The sequence below is a fragment of the Pseudonaja textilis genome, chromosome 1, assembly GCF_049901715.1.
Source record: "Pseudonaja textilis isolate UNSWEBS1 chromosome 1, rPseTex1.2, whole genome shotgun sequence".
Lineage (NCBI taxonomy): Eukaryota > Metazoa > Chordata > Lepidosauria > Squamata > Elapidae > Pseudonaja > Pseudonaja textilis.
In genome coordinates this window covers 60,316,343-60,334,860 of record NC_141990.1, presented here as the reverse complement: position 1 = coordinate 60,334,860, position 18,518 = coordinate 60,316,343, and the positions used below count along the sequence as shown (strand labels likewise).

At 39.4% G+C, this 18,518-nt stretch overlaps 1 protein-coding gene across 5 annotated transcripts in view; it reads left to right on the top strand.

The window, feature by feature from the left end:
• LOC113433168 (uncharacterized) overlaps positions 1-18,518 on the top strand; it is a 64,468-nt gene that overhangs the window by 11,780 nt on the left and 34,170 nt on the right. For 4 of the 5 annotated variants that reach the window (XM_087935518.1, XM_026695569.2, XM_087935513.1 and 1 more), the window contains exons 3-13: positions 4,866-5,030; positions 7,649-7,780; positions 9,067-9,255; positions 10,383-10,466; positions 11,796-11,914; positions 12,124-12,238; positions 12,887-12,973; positions 14,122-14,237; positions 15,331-15,451; positions 16,549-16,649; positions 17,779-17,869. In XM_087935518.1, coding sequence (XP_087791644.1) covers positions 4,866-5,030; positions 7,649-7,780; positions 9,067-9,255; positions 10,383-10,466; positions 11,796-11,914; positions 12,124-12,238; positions 12,887-12,973; positions 14,122-14,237; positions 15,331-15,451; positions 16,549-16,649; positions 17,779-17,869 — 1,320 coding nt within the window. The remainder of the gene's footprint in view (positions 1-4,865; positions 5,031-7,648; positions 7,781-9,066; positions 9,256-10,382; positions 10,467-11,795; positions 11,915-12,123; positions 12,239-12,886; positions 12,974-14,121; positions 14,238-15,330; positions 15,452-16,548; positions 16,650-17,778; positions 17,870-18,518) is intronic. The other variant, XM_087935523.1, reaches the window with a different exon arrangement.

The following is an 18,518-nucleotide window of genomic DNA, read 5'->3' as shown; positions in this document are numbered from 1 at the left end:
GAAATTTGATGAGAAGCAGGATATCAAGCAAATTAATAACCAAGCCAGCTTTCAGGAAGGCAAGGACAGCTTAAAATGTTTGTGTTGAAAATATAATTGCCTAAACTAAATAAAGGTAGTCCTTGACTTACAACTGTTGGAAGAAATATCCATCTGGTTCACTTCTAAGCCAGGAGAAAGACACTGGAAACATGGACGCTGTTTGGAAAGATTGGTTTAATGATGAACAGAACCACCAAGCACGTGGTCCGGGTGCAGCTGACCACATGGAGTTGAGAGTGGGTGGCTTTTACACCTTCTCCTGTGCTTTGCACTTGAACTTCCCGTTCCTGTGCAAGAATATGTATTCTATTGATTGTTGTAGGGGTCATAGCTGGCTCTGTAGGTTGTCTGAGCTCCCAGGTTTGGTTAAAGTTTGAACTGCTGATGCAGTGAAGGGGCATTGGGCAATTCCTATTATAGCTGAGTGCTAATCCTACCTTTGTTCAGATCTTGCTGCAGAGAATTTTTGCTTATGAATAGAGCTAGCTATCTCTTTATCTCTTAAGTGCTGACATCTGCTAATGGTATTAAGAAAGGTAGGGGCTGCTTTCCAAGAGCATGTTTCTCCATTTCTCATCCAGGGAAATATAATATTCTGCCTTTTTAATATTTTTTAAAATATTTCATTCTTCTAGGAGATGGGTGGGTGCTAACTTTCTACGCAACAGTTTATTTAGTGATCATTCAGTGGCAGTGAAAAAAGTGACTTATGACCATTTTCACAGTTACAACCTTTCCAGCATCCCCATGGTCACGTGACCAAAATTCAGATGCTTGGCAACTGGTTCAACTTTAAGACCGCTGCTATATCCTGGAATCATGTTTTACAAAAGGTGATAAGCAATCTTCTGATAAGCAAAGTCAATGGGGAAGCCAGATTCCCTTAACAACCATGCCACTAATTTATCGGCTGATAAATGATTCACTTAACAACTGCAGCAAGAAAGGTCATAAAATGGGGCAGAATTCACTTAACAAATGTCTTGCTTAATGACAGAAATTTTGGACACAATGGTAGTCGTAAGTCGAGGACTACCTGCAAAGTGTTAAGGTATTTTTCAGCTATGAGTAGAGATGAGATGGGGGAAGCCTACATTTAATAACAAAACATGTACAGAGTGAACAGCATGCTAAATTCTCCTCAGGTTTCCACCTAAGGCTATTGCCATAATTTTCAATATTTTTTTTAACCCTGGTTATGTTTCTAGTTTCAGAATTCAGTTAATTATTTTGCTGATGAAAACACATACACACACACACACACAACTTCAGGTGCAAAATGGACATATTTTATAAACACTTTATAAAAATGTAATAAATCATCAAACCTTAAATTTGTCAGCCCCTCCTTTATAATGTAGTGTGCATCAATAAAGGTACATTAACTGCTGAGCAATTGTAGTTTAATGATCAGAACAATTATATTGTCATTTCAAGCGACATAAGCCTGAGGATGAAGCAGCATAGCTGTAATATCAGTCACCATTAGCATCTGTAAGTACGGTAATATTACCATATAAAGCCTAAAACTGGGATTACCTGATTTGAGCTACAAAAATTCAGATTAGCACTAGAATCTAGAAGGTAGCAAAGAGTTGGTTCTGCATGTGTCTTTCCTATTATCTAATGCAGGCTTGTCAAACTTACGGCCCACAGGCCAAATGCTTCATGCACTGACCATGCCCACCCCCAGTTTAGCAAAGTGGGGGCCGTTGTGATAAGTCACATGATGACAACATGTTGCGAGTTTGACACCCCTGATCCAATGGCTGCCTCATACAAAAAGGATGGGAATGAACGTATAGGTAGTCCTTGACTTAATGATCATAATTGATCCCAGAATTTCTGTTGCTAAATGAGACATTAGATAAGTGAGTTTTGTCCCATTTTATGACCTTTCTTGCCACACTTGTTAAGAGAGTCACTGCAGTTGTGAAGTTAGTAACAAAGTGGTTCCATGAATCTGGCTTCCCCATTGACTTGGATTGTTTGAAGGCTACAAAAGTGGCTTACATGATCCTGGGATGTTGCAACCGTCATAAATACGAGTCAGTTGTCAAGCATCTGAATTTTGATCAAGGAGATCCTACAATGGTCGTAAGTATGAAAAATTGTCATTTTTTTTCAGTGTCATTGTAAACTTGAAGGGCCACTAAATGAACTGTTATAAGTCGTGCATTAGCTCTATTTCGGATACATTCATACAAAGATTCTGTCCTAGTTCAAAAGCAGCCACAGGCCTTTATAATCCTGCTCTTTGGCTAAATTGGCAGCTTACCTGACTTATTTCTTTTTAGCCCTAAAATAACCCAAACCACATAAAAGCTTGCTTTTTTCCTAAATATGACATTCCACAGAATTTATGGGTATTCCATTTCCTCCCTGGAGCAAAACCCTTGTTTTCTGAGCCTCAGCCACCACCGAGGTCTTTTAAAGGGAATATTTCCTTGATTCCATTGTGAAATGTCAAGATTTTGACAATTTCCCTTTCCCTTTCTAGGGGACCAGGCACTTGGAAAATGCCCAACTTTTTTAAAAACTTTTTTTTCTCTTTCCCTTTTATGTGGAATGGGGAAATGAGATTTTTGTTACTCCCAAGGCAGAGGAAAAGTCCGCTTACAAGGAATTCTTTGTTCATATTTCCTAAAAATTAAGAATTTTCTCTAGAAAATTTGCAGGCTATTCTTGCATCTAACAACTGCAATAGGAGACATTAGGAAAAGTTGTAAATGTTATGACCAGGAATGGGCTTCAAATAGTTTAACAACCGGTTCTCTGCCCAGTTGCTGGGTGGGCCTGGCCAAGGTGTGTGGCCTAGTCGGCCTTCTGCACCACCCTGGGGCTCTGGAGGCTCTCTGGAGGCCGGAAATGGGCCCATTTCCAGCTTTCTGGAACTTCCAGGAAGCCTGTTTTTTGCCCTCCCTAGGCTGTAGAGCAGGGGTGTCCAACCTTGACAACTTTAAGACTTGTGGACTTCAACTCCCAGAATTCCTCAGCCAGCAAAGCTGGGAGTTGAAGTCCACAAGTCTTAAAGTTGCCAAGGTTGGACACCCCTGCTGTAGAGGCTTTCTTCGAGCTGCCAGGAGGGCAAAAATGGTGTTCCTGGGCTCCAGGGGTTTTCTGGAGGCCAGAAATGGCCCCGTTTCTGGCCTTCCAGAACTTCCAGGAGGTCTGTTTTTTGCCATCCCCAAGCCTCTTCATGGGCCCTGCACTTACCTGCGATCCAAAACAGGCCATGTGGGGACTCCGAAGAGAGGCGGGGTGGATGGGGCCAGGCAGAGTTGGGATTTGCCGGTTTGCCAAACCGGCCATAAAATTAACAACCAGTTCGCTCGAACTGGTGTGAACTGATAGTAGCCCATCCCTGGTTATGACTAGATATGCTACCTTTGCAGCAGTCGAGAGGTTTTTCTTCTAAGAGGAATGGTTGCTTCACTTTGTTACAAATGCTTACATATTTACAAGTAAGGAAAAGTATGGATATATACTAAAGACCTAGGGTGGCAGGGAGAACAACCAATTTAATTATCGGGGTGAAAATGAGATTTTGTTGTAGCTGTTCATGAGCAGGCAGTAACTTAAATGGGCATCTTTTTGAATGACTTTGAGATTTGGGTTTTTTTAGTCTTCTGCTGGTTAGTCGGAAGAAGCACTGATTAGCTCATTGTCTTCTCAGCATCTTCTCAGTGCACTTAAGTCAGCAGGAGTGAAGATGTTTGGCAAATCTTTGAACTGTTTTGGAGGGATTTGGTAAATGTCTATGGAGATGCTCAGTCATCCAGCTTATGGTTGTCTCAAAGGTTCTTTTTCAAGAGGCAACTGGACTTTCTTGTTTTTCTTTGAAGATGTTTCACTTTTCATCCAAGAAGCTTCTTCAGCTCTGACTGGATGGTAGAGAATGGAAGGATTTATATTCCTTGCAGACAGCTGGTCATTTGCATTCTTTTAGAAAGTCGTTCAGGCCACTTGGAGATTTATCTGTGTTCCTCAGGATTACCTGAATAGTGCAAATGGATGTGGAGCCTTCTTGGAACTGCTGAAAGGTCTGCCTTGTAGAATGGAGATAGATGATATTGTATCCCTCCCCTTCTATTGAGAGAGGGCTGTTCAATTTTGACATAGATGACCTGTTTGACCCTTCTTTCAAACCAGCGGTCCTCTCTTGTCCAAAATGCTGTCTTCAAAAGAGTAGTCTTTGCCTTTTAAAAGGCAAGGGGAAGAATATGACACATTTATCTCCAGTCGACAACACAATCCTTTCAGCAGTTCCAAGAAAGCTCCACACCCATTTGCACCATTCTGGTGAGGACACACATAAACTACCAAGTGGCTCAACAACTCTCTAAAAGAATGCAAGTGATGAGCTGGCTGCAAGGAGTATAAATCCTTCCATTCCCTACCATCTAGTCAGAGCTGAAGAAGCTTCTTGGATGAGAAGCGAAATGTCTTCAAAACAAAAAAGAAGGAAGTCCAGTTGCCTCTTTAAAAAAGCACCTTTGGGTGGGATTGGGTAAAGAAAACAGTGCCTTTATACACCGTACTGTTGTTGGATCAGTTGCACATTCGAAGGAATGGAATAAACTCCAAGACTTTTCAAGTGGGTAGTAAAGAAGACTTAATGCAAAGCTGAGCATCTTTTCAGCAGTACTCATTTTTAGGGTGGGGCAATTAAAACTCAGCATTGCCATTTCATACCCAAACCAATGTTGGTTTTGGAACCAAAGGTCAGCTAAGTCATAGTTACTTCTCTTCTATCTGATTCCGGCCAAATCTAAGAAAACTCACTTTTTCACTCTTTCTCTCTCTCTCTCTCTCCTTCCTAGACTGCAAGCTCTGTTGCAGCACCTCCTTGGAAAGAGAGTACCAAAAATACCAAACCAGGCAAAGCAGTGGTGCTGAAGCCCTGCATAGAAAGCAGCAGCCCAGGAGTGGCAGACCTATCCAAGTGGAGCCTTCTCCTAGCCCAGTTCAACTGTGACATGGTGCAGGTAAAGAAAGAAAATTTGCAAAGGAAGAAATTGGCTTAACTGTTACCACAAAAGAGAGGACAATAAAAGGCTGTCTTCTGCTCTTCTTTTCGAAGCTGCAGTAGAAAGGAAGAGAGCGCAGTCTTTTGCTGCCAAAGGACTTTCCTTTATTAGAGTGAGAGGACGTGCAGATGGAAAGAAGCAAGGTTCTTTGGCTAGCGGGAGGGAAGCTGTTGCTATGGCATGAGGTCATCCTTGGCAGTCTCTCTTTAAGGCAAAGGACAGAGGACAGTAGGTCAGTCCACAGAAATGTTGCTTTTTTTTTCCTCCATTTTTTTTTTGAAGGAAAGGGCATGACATAGACGTCTCACTTTTGTGCAGGAAGGGTGGTTCAATGTGTTGGTGTAAGTCTGCGAACACAGAATGGGCTGTGAACATGTGCCTTCAAATAAAACAGTGAAGTAAACGATTGTTTTTAGAAGGTTCTGAAAGTCTTGAATATAGACTCCAGTAAGGAAAGTCCCTGGTTTGCTGTCATCATTTAACTGTCATTTCACACTGGCCATGAAAGAAATTGCTCAATTACTTTCTGCTGACAGTTTAGAAAGAGTCGGATGACACAAACACAAAAGATTTAATGGTGTCCCACCTGTTCTGAGAAGCTGCTAATGCTTGCCTGGTTCTTGGGTGTAGGCAGTCCAAGACAGAAGCTCTGATTGTGCAATTTCCTTGACTGCCTCCTTTCTAATCCCAATATTTCTTGGTTTAAGAAGCACAAAGCAAGAATGTGGATGTTGTGTAGATATCAAAGTGAGTCATGTAGCTATGAGTTTAATAACTGAACGTTGATAGATTTAGCAGTCCTTAGTGAAGATGAAAAGCTGCTGGAATAGTGAATATTTTATTACTTGAAGCATCTAAATGCATGTCTCAACTTTTAGGGCAGGTCTGTGTGTAGAAAGATGGAATGACTGGGTTTCACATAGCAACAGTAATTGGGCTAATGTCAAGTGTAAATAACCAGGAATAACCATTCATTGAATTCAAAGCATGGGGGAGTTTATTATTGCTACCTATACACAAGAATCTAATCAACTAATGGTCAAAGCTAAACTGGCTAGATAAGGGTCAGTGGAATTCACTGGAGGCTGGATTTGGGTCTGTTGTGGCAACGCAGTGATTCCAAACTGATGACATGCTTAACTCCACCTTGCAGCTCAGCCTGCTCTTCTCCTACAGCTTATTCATTTCATCTAAACCATGAGCTGTCTGTTGAATAATTCACAATGAATGGGTTCATACATTGTGCAAAACTTAAGCAACCTTCATTACACCTACATATATGAACCAAGTCAGTTGTGCTCCCCAAACCTATAGCCACTCCGGAGGAAAGAAGATACATGTGTTGTAAATAGGAAATTATCTTCCTCCAAGTTAGATTGTGTAATCATCCAGCTAATCTGTATTCTGGCAGCAGCTTTCTGGGATCAGGCAGCATTTTTTTCTAGTGCTTGCAACCAGATATTTAATTAGAGTTGGTAGGATTTATACTGTGGCTCTTCTACTATGGAACAATATTGCTTTTCTAAGGGACTTTTAGTACCAAAAGGCATTACTCAGATTACCTGCATGCGTGGCCAACATAAGTCTCTCTTATGCCTCATCCTCTAATCCAGTGTTTCTCAACCTCAGGAACTTTAAGACATGTTTTATTCCCATGCTGGTTGAGGAATTCTGGGAATTAATGTCCACATGTCTCCACATTGCTATGCCTCTGTACATTTTTGGTTTTCTGCAGTCCAGTTATAGTTGTTTACATTGTCTTAGAAAGTTTTATTTATTTAAGAAAATGTATATTGCTGCCTAACTCATTATCAGTGACTCTAGGTGGCTTACAAAGACAAAAACCTAATTTAAAATAATAAAAAGCAATAATCTCTCACCCTCCTGGTAGACAACAGCTAATCAAATAAGCCACTTGATGGGCTCCATCCCACTCTGGGTTCCCCAGGCTCATTGGCAAAACCAGGTCTTCAGGGCCTTCCAAAGAGGATCGGGGGTGGGGGTGGGGAATCTTATTTCTGTGGTGATGATGTTCCACAGGGAGGGAGCCACCACAGAGAAGACCCTTCTTCTTGGTCCTACTAGATGTTCCTCCTTAGGAGAGGGGACCCACAGCATTTCTTGCTTCCCTGCTCTGGTAGGTTAGCTAGATGTAACTAGGAGAAGATGGTCCTTCAAATAACCTGGTCCCAATCCATGTAGGTCTTTAAAAGTGACAACCAGCACCATGGATAGGACATAGAAGCAAATCAGCAACCAATGCAATTCCTGCAGGAGAGATGACACATAGGCTCACCTAGGCCTGCATAAAACAGTGTGGGCCACTTCATTTAAGTTTTGCTGGAAGCCTCGCTACAGCATTATAGTTCTGTAACATCTACTGAAATAAATACCATGGGTATATAATCTTGTTTGAATTTTTTACTGCTATACTAGAAGAAGACTTAGTCATAGTGCCCTATATCCTTTCTCTTCTCCCACACAAGAGCTGACTTTTGAACTTCCTGAAGGATGTATAGCAAAGTATAGCAAACCATCTATATTTTTTACACCTGCTTATTTTATGTCCCTTTCAGGCTGAAAAATGGATGCGAGGAAAACTTCTTGATCTGAAGGATGGTTGCAGATTTCAGGAATGGGAACGGATAGCTCAAATATTACAGAGAGAGATGAAGGATTTTGAGAACACCATCATTAAACTGAACCAGGTAAAATGTGGTCTGTGGGCTGCTTCCTCTTACTTTAGATCTGCATGAAAAAAGACACCTGCATCCAATTCTTCAGTAGCTCAGAATGGCTTAAACCACCTCCTATCTACAAGATCCAGAAAGGGGGGAAAATAATAATTTTAAAAATTAAGCAATCTTTTTCATGTTTTTCTGGAAAAGGAACAAAGTGTGTATTCTTTTACTTCGGTGTAGCATGTTAATAGACATAAAAATAAATATTGCATAATTGCATTCAAAAATAAAACTATCACATTTTGTTACAAGAGAAGCTAGTGCAGATGTTCGTGAGATAGTGGGCTGTTGGAAATGTGCCAGTCCCTGCTTAAAGGCCAACTTTTTCTTCCTCTGTGGAATTTTCCACCAAATACCTCCCAGCTAAGTAAAGAATAAAGTCCCGGAAGAAAGCAACAGCAAACTGCTACAGTATTGTTGCCAAGAAAATAACATGGATATGTCCATGAAATCACCAAGTCAAGCTCAACGTGAGATTTTTAATGCTTAATAGTTTCCTTCTTACCTATTCCACAGTTAATTTAAAACCAGATGACGATGAAATTTACAAAAGTTTCTATGAAAGCAGATTTTCTTCCAGACAAGAAAACAAACAGGCTTCAGTTCTCTTTCTCACAACTACTTTTAACAGAACATTTTGGGGCCATTTTCTCAGGGACAAGGCCAAGTTTGTCATCTAGGTTCTTGGCTGTCCACAAACCAAACTCCCTTCCTAATGAATTCCTTCCTATGCATGCCACCTTAATATTCCAGGAATTGGAAGTTTCTTTGCGCGTAATAGAGAGTTTCCTCAGTTGCCACTCTTTTATATACAGTACTATTCAATTCTCATCTGATTGGTTCAACAGTTATAGGATTCAACTGAGTCTTAGTATCCACAGTAGACTAATCTTTTAGGTTAAGATACAGTGTACATACAATCTTTTGTGTAATACTTTCCCATTGTCCCAAAATTAATAGATTTTGATCCTCAATTTATGAAAAGTTCCTCACCTGCTACATTCTATTAACATACTTTCATAACTGACATTTGAAGGCAACCTTGCAATCTTGCTAGTTGATTTCTCAGAGGGCTTAATTGTCAAACTTTTTTTAAAAAGGACAAATTGGGTAAAATAGAATATGCTGTGGAAATATTATTTTTTGATTGCTAACTTCCTTTCTATACTTTTTTTCATTGGGTAAATGCATTTTCAAGACAATGTGGTTGTACTTTCAACTTTGTTAGTATATTTTTCCCATCTTTCCTGCAGATGGGTGAGCAGTTGATGATCCAGCCAAAATCCAGCACAGAGATAGAGAGGCGACTTCAGACACTGCAAGAACAATGGCAATTGCTAAAGCACATGGCAACAAATCAGACTAAAACAGTAATTGGGTTCAAGAGCTTACAAGAGTTCAACCAGAAAGCTGAACAACTAGAAACCTGGATCAGGCAGAAGGTAATTACTTAGGATACATAGGAACAAGGCCAAAAATGAGTCCCAGATACATTTTCTTTTCAGAGATGCGAATTTTGTTCTAGTGGTGGAAGTATGACTTTTTTTTTTTCTGCATCACCATTCTCCGTGATGGAAGTGGGCAACCTTTTTGAGTAAGAACCTCCTTGGATGTGACCAGTGATAAACTCTCTGGAATGGGCAGCACTGAAAACTTCTTTTTAAATTTTATTTTGTGGGTCATTAGGATTGAAGTAGCTGCTCAAGCCTTGCAAAGGACTAAATATCCATTTTGCCCTTTAAGATCCTCTAAAATGGCAAAACATAGTCTTTTGAGGAGGAGAAACCCTAGCTAAGAAAAAAGACTCCCCAAATTTTACTCCTGTTTGCTCTGGGAAGCATCTCCAGAAATTGCAGATAGAGAGCTGAGGGCTATTCACTTTTGGTCTATGAGTTCATTAGTTCAAATATTTAAGAGACTTTTAAGTGGATGAATTTTCCACAATAATCTAATTTGGGATAGAAAAAAATATTTCTTTTTACCCTCCCCTTTTTAATTTTCTTCCTCAAGCTAATGTTACTCAGATGTGGTGGATTTCAGTTCCAGTAGTAAATCCAAACTTCATTTTTTTAACTGTTACCTTTAATTAAAATGTTTTTAAGGTTTTATATAAAGGAAAAGTTTTGGCCATTTCTCTTGAAAGCTCAAAACAGAGAGAAAGCTAGAAGAACCTTATGATGGTCAAAGTTAATCTTGAGTGCCCTTCAGTCTTCAAAGAGATTTTTTTTTGCTTTGAATTCTGTTAGACATTTTAATTTTAGTATCCATAACTTCTGTCCTTCACTTATATTCCATTTACTGACATAAATTTAAAAATTCCCAGAGTTTCTTTCCTAAACTTGAAAAGAATGAAGAAAATCCTACCCCATCATAAATATTAGCAACCTTATTTAATTTTGCACAATTTACACAGATCTTAATATTCAAGTTTCTCTGTTATGCATATTTACAAACACAATTCCTGTGTGCATTTGGAAGAAATATTTCCATCTTTTAAAATTTCCTGTAAATATTATGGGCACTGTGTTTTCCACGATCTCACATATTTTAATCATCTTTTCCTCTCTAGGAAGAGAAGCCTTTGCTAGCTATTTTACTACAAGAGAAGGCAGATAAGGTACAAATTACCCGGCAGATCCTTGACTTAAAGCAGGTAATCTTCCTGACATTCCTTATGGGAATTTGTGTTGTGAAGGGTGTTTCTACTTTGGCTTTAGTTTCTGTATCTGATGCATTTGCAAAACAGATTCTGTCTTAGAAGAGTTCTGCAGATCTCCTTAGAGTTGGACTCAGACTGAGCAAGTCCTCTTCAGGGACCTAAAGCATTGTTTTGCAGAGTTAGCTGGGAAGAGTTACATTCCCAAGAAAGAGGAGGGAGTTCCTTGGACTGCAAATTTTGCCACTAGTTTATTAGATTTATGCCTTCCTTGGTTTGTAAAGGCTTAAGAGGTGATTTGGTTGACTCCATGCAGGAATGTCAATTTCCACGAGGGAAGGAGTGGTTCTTCTATCCTTGAAGGAAGTGGTGGCATATCATTGCCTGACCCAAGAGCCGTGGACAATTTTTGTCCAGTCTCCAATTTTCCTTTTTTTTTTTTTTTAGGAAAAATTGTTGGGAAGGTTGCTTGGACTGTTGCTTCAGTAGGCTGTAGAGGAGGATTATCTGGACCTTTTTAGTTGGGTTTCAGACAGGAGCATAATACTAAGGCAACATTGCTTGTACTTGTTGATGACCTCTAGTACAAGCAGTGGTGGCTTTGGTTCTCCTTGACCTTGGAGTGGCTTTCAGTATTGTTGATCATGGCATTCTATGGAGGCTAGAGAAAACTAGTGGTTTTTCTCCTTTCTGGGTGGTTCCAGTTACTGTTGGCAGGAGGAAGAGTTTAAGCATGAGGTTCCTCACTTACGTGGTGTCTCAAGACTCAATACTTTCAACTTTCAATACTTTCAACTATCCTTAAAATCTACATAGGGTTACTAATTGATACCCAGTTGTACAGCTTGACCACAGGCTGCCCAAGTGATGTAGCCAATATCTTCTGCTAAAGTCTGTGGGGATTCAGATGGGGACAAATAGACTCCTGCTCCATCAAAGGAAGAATGGGTGACTGCGGGTGTTTGGGCTCTTGATCCTGGAAATTGTCCACCTTTAGTCCTGGATGGAACACCACTTCCCATTTAGGACTGGCATGCAATATGGGAGATTTCTGGACACACAACTCCTGCTAGAAGAGCAGGGGGTGGCCCAGAAGATCTGTGCACATATCTATCTGTCGCTGGACTAGGAGGTTCTTCGGACATCCACGGACTGTGAATAGTAATAGCACACCTCAATATGCACACATAATCTGGCTACTCTCTGCACGGTACTTGTTGCCAGCTTAATTTCCAATGGGGCAAAGAGAGAGATATTTTAATGAAAACTAAGTTTGCATTACTTTATTGTCTCCTCTCTTCTGCTTTTCCCCTACACTCAACTTAGGAGGAGCTGCAATTCCAAGCAGTGCATGAGGAATTGAATAGCCTGGCTCAGAAGCTTGAGAAACAAGGGAAGAGTGAAAGCAGAAGTATCATGGCACGACGCAAGTACCTGAATAAAATGTAAGCCCAAGCAGCAGCAGAATGTACTGGTGCAGAGACGATATTAGGACAAGCTAATTAAGACAAGCTAATATTAGAGTGTCATCTAATCACATTTCTCTTAAGTTTCCATGCTTGATATCTTTCTGTTAAAATACAACAATCAAGGCAGCTTATTCAAGAAGGAGACAGGGCTAAACTGTTTACTTCTCCTCCTTCCATCCTTTCAGGTGGCTTCAGCTTCAGAGGACATTAAAGGAACATCATGAAACCCTGCAGCAGGCACTAGAAGCAGCTTCTTTCCTCCAGCAAGCAGATGTGCTCCTTTCAGTCATCCATGCAAAGGTACTAAGGGATGAGATTACATTCTAGGCAACTGCACCATAAAAATAGATCGGGATCATTGAGTTACCTAGAAGCATATATTTGGTTCAGCAGGATGCATCACTTTTACCCAAGCCTTCAATTATGTGCAGTTTAATCCAGACTTCAGTTATGCTATATCCAGCAAGCTGATTCTGTGGCAAGATTGGATAATCAACCCTGTAGCCAAGAAGGAATACTGCTCCCTTCCCTGCAATATTTCATGGCATGCAGTTCTAGCTATACTATCTTACTCTATAAAGGGTAGGGTAACAAGGAATGGCTTGATGCTGTCATTTTGTGTTCCTTAACAGATGTCCTGCATTTCAGCTTCTAACAAGGTTGGGTGAAGCTGCTGCACAATTTCTAACTTTACAATATGAAGATTTATAATTGAAGTTATTCACTCAGTTAGATTTAAAAGTCGTCCTGAAGCTCAGAAATCTTAGCTTGGAGCATAAAAATTCAAACTTTAAAAATTTATTTATTTATTTATTTAAAAAAAGGTTCTTGGTTTTTATTAAGTAACATTAATAAATATTCTGATTTATTTTGAGAAGTGGATACCCCCCAAAAAGATTAGATTGCTAGCTGTCTCTCTGGGTTTAAAGTCTATCCTGTCTGTTACAGTTGAGGCATCTTTATGGAGAAAGAAAACAGAATGAATTTGAGTCAAGCTCAGACATGGATATCCGGGATATTGCCAGCCAGGTCATGGTGAGTAATGGAATTATTATCTGGAATACGTAAGCTGAGAAATCATTATTTTTAGATCATAGAGGACCTATTTAGATCATTAGATCACTTGCTACTTTGTGCAAGAATCCAAGTTAAAGTACTCCCAACAGATTTCTGTCCAGCTTCTGCTTGAACATATCCAATGAATAAGAACCCACCATATTCCTTTGTGATTGATCCATGGAAAATCAGAGACATCATAAATCCTTCATAGCATTAATAGGGATAGAAGAGATCTACAACCTCCTGTCGAGGGCAGGAATCCTCATACCATTCTGGGCAAATGGCTGTCCAATCTTTTATTGGAAACCTCCAGTGACAGAGCATTCACAACTTAAGGAGGAAGGCTGTTTCATTGCTGAATAGCTTACATAGTCAATAAAATCCTCCTTAGTTCAAATCTGGATTTCTACCAGTTGTTTCTTACATTGCCTCAGGTGCTAAAGAGAATAAATCTATTCCCTCTCTACTGTGACATCCCTTCATGCATTGGAAGATTGCTATCATGTCTCTCCTTATCTTTTTCTTCTTTAAGCTAAACACCAAGTTCCTTTAAATGCTCTTGATAGAGTTTAGCCTTACTATCACTGTTGTTTAAATCTGTCTCTCGGTCCTCTTTCTCAGTTTTGACCTATTTTCTCCAATCTGGCCACTTCCAGATCTGTTAAATTCAATCCCCAAATCCCTAACCATGCTAGGTTCTGATATTGGTTCTGCACTTCAGCTCCTGAACTATATCCATGGTCAGTGATCTATTGTACTAGTGGTTATACAGTATTAAAAAGTTAGGAAGCTAAATTTTCAGCAGAAGCTTTAGTTACTAAAAAAAAAAAATGTCCTCATTGATATGCATTTGCATCTGAAGAGCTAAGCCAAAACATTTCTTTGGCAATGTTATAAGATAGATGTGCACAATGTGACTCATCAAGCTGTATTTGGCTCATGAAGTAGAGCTTTCTGTAGCCTGTAACTGAAAAACAGAGCTTGGCAAGCGCTTGCCTAGCCACAAAGCCCATGCCCAGTCTGATGTCTTTGGTTTGGTGGGTCAAGTTGTATGGGCTCAGCCAGTGGCAGAAGGCCAGTTACCATTCCCAATTATTCACACTGTACCTTTTCTATACCTTTAGATGCTAGATGTGACCATGTCACAGCTTATAAGTCTTCACCCCAGTCTGGCAGCACAAGTGTCGCTCAAACACCAAGATATCAAGGAGAGCTGGGCCCGGTTACAGCAACTGTTGAGGTATTTGCTGAATATTTGATCTGTAACTCTTTTCATAGCTTTAGTTAAGTACTTCGTTTATGAAGCATCTAATTTTGGAATTGATATGAGTTATTTAAAAAAAAAACTAGAGTTACCATCAGCACATCCTATCTTCTTTGGTGTGACTGACTGAAGAAGGCATTCAACAAAAGTTCAGAAAGTCTCAGGAACTATAATGGTCTCTGCTTCAACAGCAAAGCAAAATTAAGAGTTTAGCAATCATTCCAGTTGGTTCAGGCTTTGCACAAAGCACCACCTTTTTAAGTAAAAGATTTAAGTAAGAAAACCAGTTTCTCAACCTCAACAATTTTAAGATGTGTGGACTTCAACTCCCAGAATTCTCTAGCCAGCATGCTGACTGGAGAATTCTAGCAGTTGAAATCTACACACCTTAAAATTTCTGTGGCTGAGCAACCCTGGACTAAGTGCAGAGAAAGGTTGGAATAAAAAGAGCCCCAAGGAGTTTATGGGTAAAAGGAGAAGGCTTGGTATGTGATCTATACTCTTTAATCCAGCATCAACTTCAATGACTATTCTGGATGGATAGTTTCATATATCTAGAGGACAACAGGTTGGGGAAGATGTTTTTAGGTCTCTTAAAGTTCTTCTTCCTTAAAAACTAGTCCTTATGCGATTGTGGTGAATATCTGTAACTCGGGTGTAGGATGTTACTTACACTGCTGAACATACCACCTAGTCTGGGAACAAAACTTTCAGAAACCAAACCACAAGTTCGGAGAACGAACCACCACCCTTACTTGTCCTAATATTTGTTCGTTTTACTTTCAGCCTCCAAAATATATATATTTTTGCAAGTCTGAGGGCAGGAACTTATTTTATTAATCTTTAAATTTCTACCTGTGGAAGCCTATAGTTTTACCCCCCAAAAAAAGAATCAAATGATTTAAATAGTGCAGCTATAATGAGCAGAGCTAAGATTGCTCTGAGACAGGGCTAGATTTATTTTGTAGTGATTTTCATGTTGGCTTTCTGCCTCTCCTTTCCCCATTCTTATTGGAATCATTTTCTTTTCTTTTTCTCTTCTCCGTTTTCCTACTTTCCCATGTCTTAGGAGTGATAATCCTCCACAATTGGCTTTAACAAAGGAATTTATAGATTCAAGTCCTAATCAGATACTGACTATAACTACGAAGAGTCCAGAAGAAGATCCAGAAGAAAAGCTAGTATGGGAGGTAAGTGTTGCATTTAGGGCTACGTTCCGATTTCTTCATCCATATAAAAAATAAATCTAATCAAATTTCCTGAAATGAAAAAAAAGATGTTTAGATTGAGATTAATGAAAGAATTTAGAATTAAACTTTATTATTATTATTAGGCAAACACATATTGTTTATCTTTATGTTTAAAAACAAATACCAAAGGATTATATTTGAAATAATTGAAATGAAACAAAATCGACTGAGATTAATGAAAGAGGCCAGAATTAATGTGTTTGTTTCTCTCCTTACTGAAAATTTGGAATGGAAAAGGCAATAATAGAATTAAGTATGCATATATCAATGTATAATTGCTGTCATACTTGTATGTAAAGATGATGACCCGGAAATATGTTGTCCACTAAAAAGAGATTTTTGTTTTTAATGTGAAAAACTGAATAAAGTTTCTTTTTTAAAAAAAAAAATCTAATCAAATTTCCTTTGCCCCACATCTAGTTACATCACAGAAATCATAATTAATATGCTACTAAACCCATGAATCTGTGATGACAGTTGAATCTTTTATATTAATCCCTGATGAATACATTGATCTTCACTTTGTTGGCTTAAGCCTGTGATTAAGCTACTACTGGTTAAAAAGGTCCTCTTGATGCAACTTTCTGTTCATACATTCGTGGGACAGAGTTAGGAGGATTTCTTTCTGAGAATATAGTTGAAAGTATCTTTTTCTCCTTGAATGTCTTTGGGGTGAAACAGTAGAGAAGATTATGGTCCATTATTAAGTGGTGGTCCTTTACTAGTCCAACATAACAAGTATGGAAGTTTGGGATTTTTGCTTAAATTAAATTCTGGCACAATAAATTTTTGTATAATAAAGAAAGGAAGGAAACTTGAGAATAAAAAATGGGAGATGTTCCATACCGTAGTTATCTTCTCCCATTCTTGCTTCTTGAGTGAGTACAAAGTAGCCATTCTACAAAATAATCGGCATGAACTTCTGTAAAATGGCAGCAGGCTGGGGTTAAAGGCAGTTGCCAGAAAAGGATTCCATTATCTTAGGGCCAATGACAATCTATTTAGTAACTGTCTAATCATTGGACATATTTTCCTAGGTGCAAAAGAATGCTCCAGAAATCACAGTACAAGGTGTAAGAAGCCAAGAGAACAACTCAGATTTCTTAGGAAGAGAAGCCATCAACGGTGATAGCAGGAGGTATTGGTATACACAGTGCTGCTCTAGGGAAAGTGTTCTGGAAAATGGGAAATGGTGAAAAATTGAGCTGTGGGAATATCCAGGCAGGGAACTTGTTTTGATCTGCTTTATTATTTAGCAATAAAGTTTTTTTTTCCATAGCCTGCTGTAATGGAATGTGTGGATGGAAGAGATGCTATATAGGAAACAATCAGAGAAGAGCCCCCAGTGACTTAACTATCAGAGAAAGAAACTTAGGAAGGACCCACCCTAATGGATCAAGCGGTGAAATGTGGTGATGAGAAACTTCTGTTGCAAGATTTGTTTAATGTAGCCTTACAATAAAGGAAATTTAGTTCATCTTGTCATGTTTCCTGTCTGGTTTACCCGGGAAAGCTGAATTATCCTGATAGTCTGAAAGTACAAACTTCCCTTTGCCACTTTTAAATGCTTGATCCATTAGGAAGGGTACTTCCTCAGTTTCTTCCTCTGTATTAAACTCCCCGGGGGCTTCCGTTCCTCTTGTCTGGTTATCTTCTGTATAGCATCTCTTCCCTCATCGACGTTTTCCATTAATCTGACTGAAGAATGGTTCATTGTATATAGAATGGACCGGAGAAATATTTACAGGTTTATTCTGTCAGCTTCATGGAAAAGCTGTATTGTCATGCATTTTAGATCAAACGAGGTGGGTAAATAGCAGTACAGAAGACTTCTGTATAATTTCATGGAGCTCTATTCCATTCTCCCTGGTTTTCTGTTTTAAAGTTCTCTCAAAGTTGCTGAATATTGTATGTCCACTGAGAATGTTCTGAGGTTTGTGGGGAGTTACTGTAGTTTCTGTTTTGTAATGTTGGAGTCCTCCTAACTCACGGATCCTTTCCTTTGAGTATGGATGATACTATTTGGTGACATGGCAATCTTATCCCTGTGTTTGCTAGTACACAAAATATGGATGTGGCACCTAAAATACTAATAGTCCCCCACTGAAATGTATTGCAGTCCAAAGTGCTCGCGAATAAAATGTATACACTCTTTGTCTGGGGGGGTTTAATATTTTATGGCTGTTTCACACATGTGCACTTGATATGGCAGTAATCAACGGATGAATTGGAATGCATGACCTCAGCCTACTTCTCCTCTCCTGCAGGAGGAGGAAGTTTCTCAGACAGCCAAAGTCTTTAAAGGATCTGCCTCAGCAAGAGGCACACCTTCAGGACATCTGCCAGGATACTGATCGGGTAATGTCTCTATAGAAGTTTCAAGGCCTTTTCATGTTGCAGCCCACATGGATTCCTTTACTGTAGCAATAATGCTCGCGTTCCTCAGGCTGCTGGTTAGCTGCCATTTGGATGGAGAACAGGCCCGGGCATGAGTAGCAGATCTGGTCTACACATGCAGTGGGATGAGGTGGAAGAAATCGGGAATATAAACAGGGAAAATCAATTCCTCAAAGTGCTGCTATTCAAATAAAACAAAGAAGGGAGAATGTTCTTTCTAAATTTCTCCTGGCTCCCCTAGCTTTTTGTATTTCCAGGAAGTCCATAGAGATTCTCAGTCATCAGGTCCTGGTTGTCCCAAAAGTGCTTTTTCAAAAGGCAACTGGACTTCCTTTGTTTTTCTTCGAAGACATTTAGCTTCTCATCCAAGAAGCGTCTTCAGTTCTGATTGAAGAAGTCAGAACTAAAGAAGCTTCTTGGATGAGAAGTGAAATATCTTTAAGGGGGAAAAAGCAGTTGCTTTTTGGAGATATATCTTTGGGATATATCCTAAAATATGCCTTTGGGATATTTTCAGGAAGATATTTTTTTCTACAAGGAAAGTTTAAAAATTTGAGCTTCAATAATGTGATGTCCTATTAGGCAGAGTAAGTCATCTACCTTAGGGGAT